The sequence below is a fragment of the Megachile rotundata genome, chromosome 9 (genome assembly GCF_050947335.1).
Source record: "Megachile rotundata isolate GNS110a chromosome 9, iyMegRotu1, whole genome shotgun sequence".
Classification (NCBI taxonomy): Eukaryota; Metazoa; Arthropoda; class Insecta; order Hymenoptera; family Megachilidae; genus Megachile; species Megachile rotundata.
The window spans coordinates 14,144,556-14,162,694 of record NC_134991.1 but is presented as its reverse complement, the minus strand read 5'-3'; the positions used below and the strand labels follow the sequence as shown (position 1 = coordinate 14,162,694).

Below are 18,139 nucleotides of genomic sequence, written 5' to 3'. Positions count from 1 at the left end.
CCGGCACTTGCAGCTCACCTCTACCGCGTGTTCACAGCGCTATGAACCCCCAATGATCCACTTGGGCTCAGAACGATTGACAAAAAATAAGTGGGTATGCTACAAACTAACGCGTACAAACATTGAGAATTGAGAAGATGAGTGCAAGTTGGAAGTAGAGGTACTTACAGGGACCCACCCACCCTTCCCACACGATTACAATTAACTTAAAACTAATGCACGCATACAATTAACTTAAAACTAACGCACGCATCCCTCGATGATCCCTCGATGATCCCTCGATGATCCCTCGCTGATCGATGTCTTCAATGATGAACTATTCATTACCTGTAAAATAAATAGGTGTGACAATGAAAAAGGAAACTGAAAAGGAAATGCAAGATTATCTAGTTAAAATGAAAACCTGAAACATCTGAGTGAAATTAAGACCAACAAGAATTATTAACATCAAAACATGAAACATATCAATGAAATTAAAACAGACAGGAATCGTTAAAGTAGAACCCTGAAACATACAAATACAAATAAAACACGTATGAATAAATAAATTCCCCACATAAAATTAAAACCTGAAACATACAAAAATGATTAAGCCCTAAATGTGCCTTTTGTTCTAAAATTGCACTTGTATAATTTAAAACTTCGTAGGAAGAAGAGGTAAAGAAGAAAGTTGGAAGAACTTTCTTTTAAGTTTCGAGCAATTGACAATAAAAATGATAGGTTAATACTACAATCTAATATGCAACAAGTTAAAAAACTGATGAATGCAAATTAGAACAAAAGGCACAATTTGCGCAAGTTTTTCGTCACGTGTTGTGACGAAAAACCTGCGCCCGAGCCCACCCTTCCTCCCACAGCTCGGAATTAATGTAATTTAGATATGAAATTGTGAAGTTATAATCGTAGCTCTTAGCTCGATATCGTTTTCTAAAGTTAACTTCGTGAAAAATATTTAGAAAACGACATCGATTACCGGGTCACACCACGAGGAGGTGGCTACGATAAGATAGTGACCCACCCTAACTCCAAATCCCTTCCACCCTCCAAATGCAACCTCATTTATCGGAAGGATAAATGAGTTCTGACTCTACTTAGCTCATAGGCTCGCATATACAAGTTCTTTACCACAATCCAGCAAAGAACTTGTATCACACACACACACATACATTAACTTAATACTAATTGCACGGGATCCCGCACGCATACGCGAACTTATCCTAAACGCCGCACGGTACCTCTTATTCTAAGATTGCACTCAAATAATCTATGACGAATCCAAAAAGCAAAGGGAAGAAAGTTAGAAGAACTTTCTACTAAAACATAAGAAAGTTAGAAGAACTTTCTGACAAAAAGAAAAGAAAGTTAGAAGAACTTTCTGACAAAAAAGGGGATCAGTATCTTTCGCCAAGCGAACCTCGCCTTCCATGGGTCAAAGGGTAGTCCATAGTGGCTTACGTGAACCACGAGACAGAGATGAACCGAAAATACTGGCAAGAACGAGTGACACATCCGCGGAGGGTCTCCCATTTCCCCGCCGCTTGCGTTTGAAGCAAGTCTGACCGCAGAGAGGAGACCCCTGCCGTGAGGCGGCAGATCGAGATGAGCCATCAATCGATCGGCCCCGCAGAGATGTGTCCCTGGCGCTACACCAGCACTTGCAGCTCACCTCTGCCGCGTGTTCACAGCGCTATAAACCCCCAATGATCCACTTGGGTTCGGAACGATTGGCAAAAAATAACTGAGATCACTACAAGCTAACGCGTGCAAAGATTGAGAATTGTGAAGATGAGTGCAAGTTAGAATAAGAGGCACTTACAGGGACCCACCCGCCCGCCCACGAGCATACTTCACTTACAACTAACTCACGCATAAAATTAACTTAAAACTAACGCACGCATCCCACGAAGATCCCTCGATGATTCCTCCATGATCGCTGTCTTCAATCTTCGCGTATACGCATCTCACACATTCACTCATTCATACTACAATATGTTACAATAGACGCAACTTAAAATTAACTCAAAATAAACTTAAAATTAGCGCATAAGTTGATGAAATCCCTCGAAGGAAGTCTTCAATGAGGACCTAATTCATTACCTATAGAATAATTAAGTGTAACAATAAAAAGAGAAAATAGAGAAGTAAATGCAAGATTAATAACACTACAATATTTAGGCATGCAGAATTCATGCTGACATGCAAAATTCATATTAACATTTTGGGAATAAAAGTGAAATAAAACTCGAGTCGACTCGATAAAAATACGCAAATAAAACACGCGATATATTTGAGAAATGTTCAATTAGTTACTAAAAATAAAAATCTGAAACATAAAAATGTAATTAATATACATAAATCATTTCATTGCATAATTAAAATAAATTCCTGAAACATCTAAATGACTTTAAGGAAAACATGAATTATTAAAATAAGAACCTGAAACATCTGAATAAAATTAAGACAAACATGAATTATTAAAATTAAAATCTGAAATATAAAAATGTGATTAGACACATATGAAACATTACTTACTTAAAATAAAAATCTGAAACGGACAAAAATAATTAAGACAAATATGAAACATTAAAAATTACTTACATAAAATTAAAACCTGAAAAAGACAAATATTTATTAACACAGAAAATAAATTACTTACTTAAAACAAATTCCTGAAACAGACAAATATTTATTAACATAGAAAACAAATTACTTACTTAAAATGAATTCCTGAAACAGACAAAATAGAAGTAGACAAACAGAAACCAATAAATTAGTTGCATAAAATAAAAATCTGAAACAGACAAATATATAATTGGACATATATTCAAAATTCACTTACTTACATAAGATAAAAATCTGAAACAAACAAAATATAATTAGACACAAATGAAAAATTCAATTACTTACATAAAATAAAAATCTGAAACAGACAAAAGTGATTAGACACATAAAACACTGAATTACTTACTTAAAATAAAAATCTGAAACTGACAAAGATGATTAGACATATAAAACACTGAATTACTTACTTGAAATAAAAATCTGAAACAGACAAAGATGATTAGACATATAAAACTCTGAATTACTTACTTGAAATAAAAATCTGAAACTGACAAAGATGATTAGACATATAAAACACTGAATTACTTACTTGAAATAAAAATCTGAAACAGACAAAGATGATTAGACATAGAAAACACTGAATTACTTACTTGAAATATAAATCTGAAACAGACAAAAGTGATTAAGACAAATATAAACCATTAAAAATTACTTACATAAAATTAAACCTGAAACATAGAAAAATGATTAAGATAAATATGAAACATTAAAAATTACTTACATAAAATTAAACCTGAAAATACAAATATAAAATATTAAAAATTACTTACATAAATTAAAACCTGAAACAGACGACTGCAGTTAAAGACAGAAAATTGAAAAAGAAGGAAATCTATCTTTATTCGAAACATAACTTTGGCAAAATTGAAATCACCAAAAATACAGTCGATGGAATAAAATAACGAAGAGTCTTGAAAACTTCGAAGCAAGAAATAAAATAGAGGAGAGTTTAAAAACTTCGAAGCAAGAAATAAAATAAAGAAGACTTGAAAACTTCGAAGCAAAGAATAAAATAGAAAGAAGTCCTGAAATCTTCAAAATAAAAAACAAAATTATTTAGAATCTAAAAACTCTTAAACTAAATAAGTCCTGCATCCTGTAGTCACATTTTCACACACTCACGCATACTACAATATTAAAAGCCCTAAATGTGCCTTTTGTTCTAACATTGCACTCATATAATATAAAAGTTTGTAAAGAAAAGAATTAAAGAAGAAAGTTGGAAGAACTTTCTTTTAAGTTTGAAGTAATTGACAATAAAAAGGATAAGCTACTACTAAAATCTAATATGTAACAAGTTAAAAAATTGAGTTAAAGATGAGTGCAAGTTAGATCAAAAGGCACTTACAATGTGCGCAGGCTTTTCGCCACAAATTGTGACGAAAAACCTGCGCCCGAGCCCACCCTTCCTCCCACAAGCTCGGAATTAAAAAACTAATGCACTGAACAGAACTTACCAAAAATTAAATTCTGAAACATACAAAAATTGATTAGCACAGAAATTTTAGAAGAGATTACATGATAACTTACCAAGAATTAAAATCTGAAACAGACAAAAATTTATTAACTTAGAAATTTGAGAAGAGAGAACAATATAAGAACTTACCAAAAATTAAATTCTGAAACATAGAAAAATTTATTAACATAGAAAATTGTGGGAGAGGAAGCAAAGTTTTTCTTTATTTCATACAAGAATTTCACAAAATACAAAACGCAATGAAAATTGCGGATTTGAGGAGACAACATAACTTATCAAGGAAGAAATACTCAAACATACAAAAATTTATTAGCACAAAAATTTGAGAAGGGAGAACAATGTAAGAACTTACCAAAAAATTAAATTCTAAAACAGACAAAAGTTATTAAGACAAGTATAAATTATTTCATTACTTACATAAAATAACAATCTGAAATAGACAAAATTCTATTAACATAGAAAATTGTGGGAGAGGAAGCAAAATTTTTCTTTATTTCATACAAGAATTTCAAAAAATACAAAACGCAATGAAAATTGCGGATTTGAAAAGAGAGAACAACATAAATCACCAAAAAATAAAACCTGAAACATACAAAACTTTATTAACCTATAAAATTGTACGAGGAAAAGTGAAACGCCCCTACCGAAAAACAGAAAATACAATGAAAATTACGAATTTAAAATCGATCAACAATAAAACAATTTATACAAAATCAATTCCTGAAACAGAGAAAAATAATTAAAACATAAAATTGGGAAAAATTAAAATCGCGAAGGGATATAAAAATCTCTAATTTCGTAATATGATCGCGAGGGTATAAAAATCTCGAATCGCGAGGGGATACAAAGTCTCTAATTTCGTAATGTAATTGCAAAGGGACATAAAAATCTCTAATCGCGAAATTTAATAGGGAGGGCATAAAAATTTCGAATCGCGAAGGGATATGCAAATCTCTAATCTCAAAATTTAATCGTAAAGTTATACAAAAATCTCTAATCGCGAAATTTAATAGGGAGGGCATAAAAAATTCGAATCGCGAAGGGATATGCAAATCTCTAATCTCAAAATTTAATCGCAAAGTAATACAAAAATCTCTAATCGCGAAATTTAATAGGGAGGGCATAAAAATCTCGAATCGCGGGTGGCTTTGCTCGTAAAAATTCGAGCAAAACGATACATTTTGTATCGTTCAAAAAAACACATGTAAAATACAAAAAAATAATTAGCGAGCATAGTGACAAAATGACTGTCCATCCTAAGATGGACAGCCATTGATAGTTCCCCTCTTCTTTGGCAACTTTTGCCGGGGCTCTTCGGCATATAGCCTCTTCTCTCTTCGGCAAAGCCTCACAAAAATCACTCGCGAATTTTTACGGTAACTCGGACATTCTTATTTTTCACATAAATTTTCAATTTCGCTATCAATCTCCATAAACAGATAGCAGACAATTTTATAAAAATAAAATTGCACCACTATCCATTTATTTCGATCGATAACAAAATCGAAATTTTATGTAATAAGTTAAATTAATAAGAAATAAAAATTACTCAAAATAAAAAGATACGACCAGCGATTCTCAGAATGCGCTGTCCGTAAAAGAATGTCCGAGCAGAATATTTTATTTCACTGCACTTCACTTCACTTATACTTCATTTTTGCAGTCGGATCTAGAACCCGACTGCGACTTACAAACTAAAAGGCCTGGCCTGAACGAACAATCGAGTTCAAGAGAATATTAAATAAATTCATATTTAATATTTTTCTCTTCTCGATTTTTCGTGAACCCCCCAGATGCAAGCATCTCACGTGTGAGAGGAGGAAAGAGAAACGTGAAAGCTTGCTCTGGCCCTACCTACTTAAAACTAACTCATTCACACCAGAAGTAAGCTACCTGCCTGCCTATCGCTATATTTAAAAAATTGCAAAGTCCATTCTCACAAAAACACACTCCACGGTTCTCACACATACCACCCGGGTGCAAAAAAGCCTAATCCTAGGGAGTACGTCCCGGGACGTCTCCGACACCCGAGTTCAATACTACATTCACACTCTAAGTTCATACCTTTTTGCTGAAATCGATCGACAATCGACAGTGAACATACATATTTTATTTTCGTACTCTTTCGAATATTCAATGTAATATGCACATGTAATAATTTAAACTACTCATACAATTTTCTAACTTAATTAATTTATAAAATTTTCAAATGACTCTACTTGCATTTTGTATGCATATTCAAATGACTCGACTTGCATTTTGTATGCATTTTCAAATAGAATTTTGCAAAATTTAAAAAATAAATCTATAGTTTAATCGACACAAGGTCCACGACCTAACCACACACACACGTGTAACTTGTGTCGATAATTCACTGTCTTTTGTCGATCGCCAAATATCTTAAAACTAAACCGTGTCCACCTGCCCTAACTCATGCGAGTAGCAACTAAGCACGCGCATGAATTTAGAGCATAAAAATGAACACGGCCACATGTATTTTGACCTACCAGTTTTCTTCATGTGTGCTGAAAATCCTGAGCTAAAAAACATGATTAGAAACATGCTAATAAAGTGTCTTCCAGCAAAAATTGACTCTAATTTTAAAAAATTTTCAAAATAGAAAATGGAAGATCACTTTGCAAAAATCTAAGTATACGGTTGTTTCATTTTTAACAGATTTATGATATCAAAGTAAATTTCTAAATGACTCAAACATTCGTAAATAACTTTGATATCGAAATCTGTTTCTCGCGATACTTTCTTGTACATATTCATTTAAAAAATTTTCACGCGTAAAAATTGAAAGTGACTCTACAACTTTATGCAAGTGACTCGAAAACTACTGTGAAATCGGAGGGTCATCCGACTTCTAATTTTAATTTCAAATTGCAAAGAAGTTAAAACGCGATGTACAAGAAAACCCTGACCTGATCTAATAAATGAAATAAACAGTGTGTACGAATTTTGCACGATCGTACAGTCGTGGTCACTATGCTCGCTCAAAAATAAAAAATACAACCAGTTCCCGTGTCGCTTCGGACCATTCGTCCTACGACATGATGGGAACTGGAGGAATCGTAAAGCATGCGACTCACCGATCGCTGACTTGCGCCACTGCGATCGTTTTACAGGTAAGGCATCTGTGACAGCACGTCTGGTAGTCATTGCATCTTAGAGGTTGGCTGATTGATTGGTTGATTGATTGATTGATTGATTGGATGCGTGGTTGGTCGGCTGCTTTGGTCAGACTTGGATGTGGCGGTTTGGCAATGGACCTTCTATAATCATAATAGAATCACAACGATTAGTTAACTGTGTTTGATTTGCATTTTTATAACATACAAGTTTTTTTCGAAAACTACTTGTACAAACATAGAGGCATGCATTGGTTATAAATTTGCAAACGTTTGGCAATGTGAAATATTGTAAAATAATTGAAAATGTATGTAGAAGTATTTGGGTAATTACTTTAGAGAGCATGGTAAACGTTTGCAAAAATATAACTTTAAATATCAGTAACAGTTTGTCAAAACATTTAAATAACTACTACATAAAGTATACTATAACACCAGTAATCGTTTGTAAAAACATTTAAATAATCATTACATAATGTACACTACACACCAGTAACAGTTTGTAAAAACATTTAAATAATCATTGCATAAAGTACACTAAAGCACCAGTAACAGTATTCCAAAACACTTAAATAATCATTGCATAAAGTACACTAAAGCACCAGTAACAATATGCCAATACACTTAAATAACCATTGCATAAAATACACTGAAGCACCAGTAACAGTTTGTTTAAACATTTAAATAATCATTGCATAAAGTACACTAAAGCACCAGTAACAATATGCCAATACACTTAAATAACAGTTGCATAAAGTACACTATCACCCAATAACAGTTTATAAAATCACTTAAATAATAATTCCACAAAATGCATTAAAACACAAAAAAATTAATAAAATATTTAAATAACCACACCATAAAACACACTGATAAATCCGTATACACATGCACAATCACTTAATAAAACACACTAATAAAGTCACTGACACTTGTAGAACCACACCATAAAATTTGTTAATACACCCCCATAATTAATAAAAAATATTTATTAATGCACTCTAAACACTAGTAGTAACACACTAGGTACACTAATAAATCCGTATATGCATGTAGGTAACACATTGATAAAGTCACTGACACTTGCAGAATTACACCATAAATTTTATTAATACACCCCCGCATTTATTAAAAAATATTTATTAATGCACACTAAACACTAGTAGTAACACACTAGGTACACTAATATATCCGTATATGCATGTAGGTAACACACTGATAAAGTCACTGACACTTGTAGAATTACACCATAAATTTTATTAATACACCCACGTATTTATTAAAAAATATTTATTAAAGCACACTAAAGAATAGTAGTTGCACCCTAGGTAACCCATGGACAAGCACAGTATCAATTAAGTGAACCTTTGACCCGTACCGGTAAGTGTTGACAGGTGCGATCCGACCTCCTCGACTTCCACAATACGACTGCTCGGCGTTGACCTCTCCAAGTGCAAGTGCTATTGGCAGATTGCAGCAGCCAATTAGACATCATGTAATCAACCAATAGCGTGCAACCATTGTAATTGGATGTTGCATAATTATTTTAGCGTTAATTTATTTATAATTTTATATTTTTTTATTGTTTATTAACAAATATATTGTTGCAACTACCAAAATTTATTATTTTTTTTTAACTTACTCTTGCAGATATTTTGCAAAATGATTGTTAATGTATAATACGATATATTTTGTTGTAATTAACAATTTTTTTAATTATTTATTTATAAAATTGTTGTTGTAACTATACAAATTCGTCGTTTTTATTAACTTACTCTAGCAGATATTTTGCAAAATGATTGTTAATGTATAATACGATGTATTTTGTTGTAATTAACAATTTTTTTAGTTATTTATTTACAAAATTGTTGTTGTAACTATACAAATTCGTCGTTTTTATTAACTTACTCTAGCAGATATTTTGCAAAATGATTGTTAATGTATATTACGATGTATTTTATTGTAATTAACAATTTTTTTAGATATTCATTTATAAAATTGTTGTTGTAACTATTCAAATTCGTCGTTTTTATTAACTTACTCTAGCAGATATTTTGCAAAATGATTGTTAATTAATATATTACGATATATTTTATTGTAACTCAGTATTATATGTATCGGAGACGGAGCGCGAGAGGGTTGCGGACCGAAGGAGCTCGTGAGGAGAACAGCAGGGGGTAAATTTATTCGTGCCGGATTATACGCGATAAGCGACGGGCGAACTGGACAGCGGTCACTCAAAGTATACCTCTCGAGCGTACAGCATCTATTCGAATAGAAATTCTGTATCGTTCTGTAAATAAATTAGGAGAGAAAAAAAAATAGTTAGGGCTAATTAATTATATAAATTAATTATTGCAATGAACTTTCTCGCGCGAATATCTTGTAAATTATCTACGAATATTATATACAAATTTATTTTTATGTAATTCTTTGCAATTACTTATTACCGAAGAGACTCAATATAGTGTCCGAACTATTTTGAACACAATAGTTTCATTTTTTACGAAAAGTTTCATTCAGATACGTTGTTAAAAATTCAAATTTACGCGCTGTTTTATAAGAAGTGACGTCATCAACGAAAATTGAACCAGTAGCGCCATCTCTCCGGCGAACAGGGTGAACTACACGGTTTTGGAACTGGATGTTCATTAGTTCTCCAAACTGCCACTAGACGGCGCCGCTTGTATCTTTTTTTTTTTAATTCAAATTGGATTAGTATAATTGATTATAATATAAATTTAATTACATCAAAGTGCAAGACCAATTAACTTCGAATTGACTTTATTTTTCAATCAATATTACTGAAATTTAAATAATTAAAATAATTAAAATTTTGAATAATAAAAAGGATAAATAATACAAATTTTTATTATCCACTTTTAAGCAATATTCGAATTTTTAAAAATCCATTAAAACTAATATATACAACGAAACAATTATACCACATATAAAAAAGTATTGCATTTATTTCGTATAAAAAAAAGTAGAAAATCAGTATATACATAATAATACATAATGCAAATATCTACACGTATATCTTTATGTTTTCTACCTCTCCGAAACCTTATCTCCGTTTCGTTGTAACATTAAGATAACATGTACAATAACATCAAGTTTTATATGTTACTCTCGAACTTGGCACATTAAGCCTATATCCTCTTTCTTCGTTGCTCCCTATGGCTTATTACGCCGAGAAGTTGGAATCATTGAAGGAATCGGTGTTATCAGAATTGCTTTCGGCTGCATCCACAAAGGCGGTCGACAGATCTCCGGCCAGTTTGCTGACAGTCTGCGAGACCACGTCGTACATGAAGATCTCTTTTTCGCCTTGCTTCGCGTCCTTTGGCCTGCAATACCATAAAAGACCATTACCCGAAAGAAAGTGAAGTCAAGAAGTGGTTCACGGAAGCGTTCAGAATCTCCGATGGAAATACTTAAACCGTAGCTCGTTAAAAATTAATCGTGCACCATTTAAAGCGAGCGAGCGAGTTAACGACGGCAAACAGGTACGGTGATTAGTTATGGCATCGAACGCGTGTACCACCACTTACATGGTTACCAACAGCACCACCGACTGCTTCTGCGGCTCGGTACGGCTCTCCTGTTCCAGCCACTTCTTGTAGTTCTCCGCGGTGGGTTTCTTCACCAGTTGCTTCAGCGTGTCACCGGCGAGAAACTTAACCGCCTGCACATCGCTGACCCGCCTGCCCTGTCTCGACTCGATTTCCTTCTCCTCCTGAAAGTTGTAGTCGACCGGAGCCAGCACCACCACGCTGGAGATCTTTCGTCCGTTCAGCTGCGGCACGTCCGGGATCGGGAAGGAAGCGCCGCTCACTTTGAGCGGTAGGTAACGATTGTACTGGGATTCGTCTCTGGTTCCCACGGTTACGGGATTCAACCTGGTAGCATCATCGCGTATGTGCTGATCCGCGAGTGCCTGGCCTTGCTCCGTATTCGGATCGAAGCGTACTACTTTCATCTCCACACCTCCTGGCCGCAAGGTGGCCTGTTCGATCTTCGTCGAGCTACCGTCAGAGTCGTTCGAGGAGGTGGAAGAGGAAGAGGAGGATGAGGAAGTGGAAGAAGAGCTCTCTGCCGTTTCGGGTTTCTTCAGGATCGACGGGACCGGTTCGCTCGCTGCAACCGCGGAAGCGCCTCCGGCGCCGTAGAAATTCGCCAGGGCCTCAGGCGGTAGTTTCTCTATCGGTATGTCGCCGACCTTGTCGTAATCCAGTATCTGTATGTCGGCGTTACCCAAAATACCGGAACTCAGCAACTGCTCCCTGATATCGTCCGGCACCTCGTCCGGCAAATTCGCTATGTTTTCTCTGATCTTCGCCTCGTTCTTCGGCGTGGTGGTTGTTGGAGCTTCCGTGGTCGTGGTCGTGGTCGTCGTCGTGGTGGTGGTTGTCGTACTCGAAATGAACGGCCTGACCGCGGAGATTGCGTTGTAATCCTCCGTAGGAGTAATCGGGGTAGCGTAAATCTTCTGAGAGGGATTCGCGGAGAACGATGGACGTCCCCAGATGGACGATCGTTGAGAAGATGGCGGGAATCGTTGCTGCGGTTGATGTTGAGACGATTGCGTATTCTGAGAGAAAAATCCTTGCTGCTGATTTTGAATGATCTGTTGCTTCGTGTTCAGATGCTGCTGGTGATCGTTTATGAACTCGCTAGGTGGATTTCTTTGAAACTGATGACTCTCCGTCGGTGGATTCGATTGTTGAACGGAATCATACTGATTTCGCGGTGGTTCCGAAAACCCCGTTGGCTGGACTACAGGACTAGGTGGGAAAGGACCAGGATGAAGAGGATTCTCTCGAATCGCGTAATGTTGTTCTAACTTAGGAACGGCTTTGAAAATTTCTCCATCGGGCTTCTGAATCGGAGACTGAGCAGGGATCTGCGGTATACCCTGCACCGATTGCGCCTGATTGTACTTCAATTGCGAACGATACTGTTGCTCTTGTAACAGTTTATGTTCCTGCTCCTGCTTTCTCCTGCGTTGCTCCAACAACCTCCGCTGCTCCTGCAATCTCTGTTGATCTTGCAATCTTTGCTGCTCTTGCAACCTCTGCTGCTCCTGTATCCTCTGCTGTTCCTGAATCCTCTGATGATCTTGCTGCTGTCTCTGCTGCTCCAGCAACCTCTGTTGCTCTATGTGTCTCTGTTGTTCCGTCTGTCTTTGCTGTTCCAAGAACCTTTGATGTTCCTGAAGCCTCTGTTGTTCATGCTGCCTCTGATGATCTCGCTGCTTCAGCAGCTCCTGCTGACGGCGTTGTTCGTGGTACCTCTGTTTCTCCAACTCGAGTTGCTTATAAGGAGGCAGAGGCTGTTGTTGCGGTTGTTGATGCTGTGGTTGTGGTTGCTGATGAGATTGTGGTTGCGGATGCGGCTGTTGATGCTGCGGTTGTTGTTCTACATTGAAATGATTGCCCTGATTCACCGGCAACGGTTGATTTTGTATCTGCACGTTCTGATGGGACACCGACAGCGCAGGAGGGAAACCAGGTTGCTGAGGATGATTGATATTGACGCGGTGTGACGGGGCTGGGTTGGAAAAGCTATTGAACGGTGCTCGCTGTTGGACTTCCGGTAAGCCTTGAATCGTTATAGGCAATCGTTGAGGTCTCTGCAACGGGTTTCTCGGTTGAATGGCAGTTCCAAATGGTGGCTGTTGTTGCAGGAAATTTATCGGCGGTTGCGGCTGAGGCGGTTGCTGAAGAGCTTGCGGTTGCGGAAACGAGTTGGCGATCCTTTGCTGCGGAAATGCAGCCGGTACCCTTTGAGGGACAGGTTGGATCGGTTGGTACGGGCCGTGCTGCCTTTTTGGAGATCCCGGAGGGGAGGACGGCGGTTTGGCTTGTTGCTGAGTGGGTGGTGTCTCGAGGTCGCTGCGTTTGTTGTGATTGTTCGGTGGCACCTGTTCCGTGCCGAACGTAACGCGAATACCGCTAGAACCGGAGTGGTACACTTCACTGTCTGGTCGAATGATCGTTCTCAAAGTCGTGGAAGGTTCTGTTGGTGCCGGTGTCGCTGTGTGAACAGGTTCTTCCGGGTAAGGCGCCGGGTTATCCGGCTTGATCTCCTCGTGTTCCTCGACAGGTGTTAGCGCAGGTACCGGTGGGTCGTAAACGACTCGAGGCTTGTCTCCGTAGCCTTTCTTCTTCTCGTACTTGACGTAGAACACCTGGATGGGCTCCTTGGTGGGTTTCGGAGATGGAGGGGGAGGAGGTGGCACCGGCGTTGGCAGAGACTCGTTAGATTCTTTGATGATAATTTCGATGATCGGCTCCGGTTCCGTTGGGTAATAATTTACCGGAGCTTCCTCGTAAAGGTCGTCGCTCTTGGAGCTGGCCAGAGGATTGTAAAGAGGATCTCTCTGGGAGTACTGAACGATCGGCTCCATTTGGACCGCGTACGGTGGTGGTCTGCCTCCTCTCCTTGGATAAAACGCGACCTGCTGTCTCTTATCGCGGCTCTTCGAGGACTCATCTTTGGCTAGGGTCGCAACGACGGTGATCGCTGCCGCTACGAGAATCTGCAACGGTGAATTCACGCATCGGAACTGACGGCAATTTCTGCGATTCGAACGCGAAACGCGTTTGTGGAAACATCGTGGTCGCGCGTGGCTAACCGAGTGACCCGATTAATAAACGAGAAGAAACATCCTGTAAGACCTTAAGTGGCCGATCGATTGGTATTCTAGCGTCGCCGAATGGACAGTTACTGCTACCCTGATAAGCGATTCCCAGCCGCGATCGTGTTCCCGATATGGCGAGGCCGAGTTACAGCACGTATCGGATATAGGATGTTTCTCGGGTTTAAATTGCGCGAACAGAACAGAAATTCTTGCCGCTTGCTTCACATGGTTACGGAGAAAGAAGGAGAGAAAATTTAGGTTTTAGATTCACAACGTGCGCGTTTCACCTCGAGAATTCGGTGACTCTCCTAAAGCGGAAACCTCTTAATATTCTTCGAACAGAAAAGAAAACCCGGTTCGGCCGCACGTTTTTACACGATTCTCATATCAATTAAGACACGGTTGATCTTGAGGATCGTCCGAACCCGCGCGACGATACAAACAACGATAACGATTAGCTAAACGCACATAAACGCTCTGTTAATCTGATATACTTTCCCTCGCTAAGTAGCCAAAGGCGATACGCTGACTGATTGCAAATGATAGAACCGCGTCGAACGTTTCCCGCGAAGCAGACATGCTTATTACGATGAAAGTACAAGCGAACACATTCTTGCAAACGAACCGTTTATCTTATTATCCGAGAGTTTCTCTCGGGATTCTGCGACGAAAGGCAACGAACGATCTTTTAATTACCAGCTCGAAGAAACGCATGGTGTATGTCAGAAATGACCAGTCGGTGGACCCTCTGACGAACGTTCAGTCACACTTCACCGAATTCACGTGCTAACTTTATCAGGAGCGGCTAACTCGCGATAGGCAACATGATATCCGTAGGACCGGGCATGTACTGAACGATATTGAATGGAGCTTCGTATGGGAACTGAGGACAGATTGGGCCCAGAGGCCCGTTTCTCCCTACCTGATGCCACCACCACTGGACTCTTCAAGAAGCTCCTCTCTAATATCGAATACGGTGGGGCACCTTTCTCTGGCTACGTACGCGGCTAGCGCAACACAGCGTTAAAGTAACAGCGTGCAGGACATACAGACGCGGTCCGAGATGCGAATAAAAAATAAGCAAGAAAAAAGAAAAGATTCGTGTACCGAGACACGGGAAGGGGAAGCCGTTGTCGACTTTCTTCAAATCCTCCCGATGGAAAAGAAAGGAAGACGATCGGATCCCTTGTGACCTCCAAGGCCTATCGAAACCGAAACCTGCCTTTCTTCTAGGAGAAGGCCGTCTGGCATCACACCGAATTATTCGGTGAAAGACTACCGCCTCGAACCTTAGCAACGCGTCCTCGTCTTCGTGTGTGTCTCTGTTTGTGAACTCGCGGTCGCGTGATCGTGCAGTTATCATTACTTTCGCTAAAGCCTTCAAGCGGTTCCGAGCGAACGATTTCTTACGAATCGTTTCCTGCGTGTCTATAACGACTTCTCTTTCTTTCCGATAAGCGAAGGCTGTCGATCACTTTTCTTCGCGTATTATGCGATTCGAGATTTTGTACAAATTGAGAGAAGCTTATTTGTACTTTTTCCTGAATGTGTTAACGAAAATATCGTTGATCAAACAATTTTGGGTACTTTATCTCTTTGACTCTTAACACTTACATGTCTCTCATTTCTGGAAACTTATTGATTTTTTTTGATTATTGAAATGACAACTAATAGCAAATATTTTTACTTCGAGACTTTATTAAAAATGCATATTTATTTGTATAATTTTGTTAAACTGAAATACTGAAGGTAAATTATTAATTAATTAGACTTCAATATCGATTGACAAGACATCTATTTAACAATTATTTCCATGCAATTATTTGCATTATACCATATGTCTATTATCATTAATAACATATGTAAATATATGAATACATTCTGTTCGTTTATGGGTCTATCGATACTGATAAACGTTATCAGCTTAATTTCCTGTTCAGCTTACATTGTTATAAGCATATTTTAATTCGGATAATTCTTGCGTATCTTTCAATTTAATGTATCCGCATAATTAACTGAACATCACGGAATTTACATGATAATAAAAGACCCTTTACAAACGAAGCTTCAATACGACCGTTCCTTTCAATAATATGACAAAAATAGCCCGAGATTTTCCAAACAAGTTCGTCCCGCGTGAAAAGACCGAGTGCACTATTTTCCGTAAATCGCGTTCAGATCGCTGTGAAAGGAAAGAAGGCTAGAATACCGGTTAAACGAGGATGACCTGGTAAATCCCTTCGTTGCAAAAGCTCGAATGATGCAAAGTTCTCATACTTGCATAACACGCGTTCTGCATTGATCTATCGAGTAACGGAGACAAGTCCGGAACGATTTCCTGCGGTCTTCCTGATCCTCCGACAGATTCACTCTTGAACCGCAACCGCGAAGAAATTTCACTTCCCGATCGAAAGTTTGTCAAACGATTTTGAAATTGACACGTACATTGACATTTGATTTCGATGGTCCATGATGACCAGCACGGATGAGCATTTAGCAAATATCCAAGTCGAGATTCGACGTCTCACTCGTCCTACTTGGAAACTTTCACTTACGTTGGCGTAAGAGGTCCAAGTACGATCGAACAGGATGAACAAAGAATCGAATGGTCAACTGTATTAAGACATCTGATCAAATGGTACATTGATTTAAGGGAGATCGATGGTTTTATAAATACACTGATCTGGGAATTTGTTATGATGCATATACATCAGTAGAGTTTCACTGTTTGCTTTCGATTTTGGGAAAATATCTGCATACACTTGCATTTCTGAATTTTTTGAACTTCTCTATGTTTGTATATCACTATATCTTCAAGTTATCAAACTGTTTTATGGTGAGGTATCATCACATTCCAGAAACTTTCAAATTTTCCACAAACCAATATCCCCAATGTGATATATGTATTTCTATGTTTCTAGATTCCTCGGTTACTCTGCTACATTCTTATACCTCCATCTATATTTCCATTACATGAATGGAAAAATGTCACATGTCACAATAAATCCACAAGAACATTCCTTTCAACAAAAAGACTACGGGCCTAAATTTGAACCCAGCAAAATCTAGCCCAATGAAGTTAAGTATAATGTTTAAAAAAACAAGCAAGAATGAATAAACGAGACAAGCGTAAAAAGGCAGTTTTATTACAGAGTTTAGCAATAATTGCAACAGCACAATTGTGAAACAGTATTTAATAGAGGATTGCAGGAATCTCAGCCGTCATGTTCTCATGAAAGTCCGAGATATAGAGTGGCAGATGATACGATTCGCCTTTTGCGGTTGTGCTCGTTGTAGGCATATAGTTCCCGAAGAGCGGTGTGCTCATGAGCAATAACGTAACTGCTGAAGAGTGAAAGTGGCGTAAAGTGGGACATGGCGAGAACCATCGGATCTTCTAATTAATAAATAAAGCAAAACAAACAATTCTCATTTTCCCTGGATTCTGTATTGAATCGAAGATGATCAGAATTCCGTAAGACCTTGGCTGACATATTATATTCTTATGTGTTACGTGAGAAAATGATTTAACGGGTGACCACTTTCTTAGCTTCCTCGAACGATAAACTCGCATCTTACATTATAAAAAGAATCTGTCCGGCGATTTTCACGTTTGGCCGGTTAGCGTTTTTGTTTCGAACGGTCACTTTCTTCGCGGAAAACTACATTATACTTACCTATCGATCGCGCCAATGCATATGCTTATAACTGTCTTATATAATTAAATAGTAGGTGTACGAGGCGTTAAACAAAAAGTATCCTTTACCGACGTAATGCCTGCTGCACTTTCTATTTCCATCTCGCAGACTTTTAAACACGGTGTACCGTTATTAAAAAAACACGGCAATGATTATGGTCCTCGCAATTTTAGCTCCTATGGTGTGTACATACACATAGATGTACTTCTATAAGGTAATTACCTCTCTGATAAATACCTGTTCGATAATTACCTCTTCGATAAATACTGTCTTTCAGATGTCAATTTGCTTTAAATATTTAACTTCAGCTCCCTTTTTACCTGAAACCAGGAAATAACACATGATATATTATGTGAGACTTGGACTCTGAGTGCTGTAAATTATATTTTTTATAAATTCTCTGATTTTCAAAGAACACGTCACTTACCTTTTAATTTTTTTCATTAACAAGTCCTAATAATCCAAGTTCGAACACAAAAAAAAAATTAGTTCTCATATTAATTTTTAATGTCTAATCTATTATCCAGCGCCTCAATTTTAACATAAAATTAAAAGCACGTGT

At 37.8% G+C, this 18,139-nt stretch overlaps 1 protein-coding gene across 2 annotated transcripts; it reads right to left on the bottom strand.

The window, feature by feature from the left end:
* Positions 1-10,184: 10,184 nt before the first annotated feature.
* LOC100877884 (uncharacterized) lies at positions 10,185-17,822 on the bottom strand. 2 transcript variants are annotated; one of them, XM_012286475.2, is made up of 3 exons: positions 17,646-17,822; positions 10,788-13,777; positions 10,185-10,583 (listed from the first exon to the last, which is right to left on the bottom strand). In XM_012286475.2, the coding sequence occupies exons 1-3, from the start codon at positions 17,676-17,678 to the stop codon at positions 10,421-10,423; spliced, it is 3,186 nt and encodes a 1,061-aa protein (XP_012141865.2). In that variant the 5' UTR covers positions 17,679-17,822; the 3' UTR covers positions 10,185-10,420. The 2 variants fall into 2 exon arrangements, with proteins under 2 accessions (XP_012141865.2, XP_076391719.1); XM_076535604.1 differs by lacking the exon at positions 17,646-17,822 and adding an exon at positions 14,576-15,439.
* Between the last annotated feature and the right edge of the window lie 317 nt (positions 17,823-18,139).

What these genes read in the sequence shown, in the direction of transcription:
- LOC100877884 (XM_012286475.2), bottom strand. Translation starts at nt 17,678, where the DNA reads ATGGAAATAGAAAGTGCAGCAGGCATTACGTCG. An exon ending in GTGCAGCAGGCATTACGTCG is followed by an intron (nt 13,778 to 17,645) that starts GTAAAGGATACT and finishes TCACCGTTGCAG; the next exon opens with ATTCTCGTAGCGGCAGCGAT. An exon ending in GTGGTGCTGTTGGTAACCAT is followed by an intron (nt 10,584 to 10,787) that starts GTAAGTGGTGGT and finishes ATGGTATTGCAG; the next exon opens with GCCAAAGGACGCGAAGCAAG.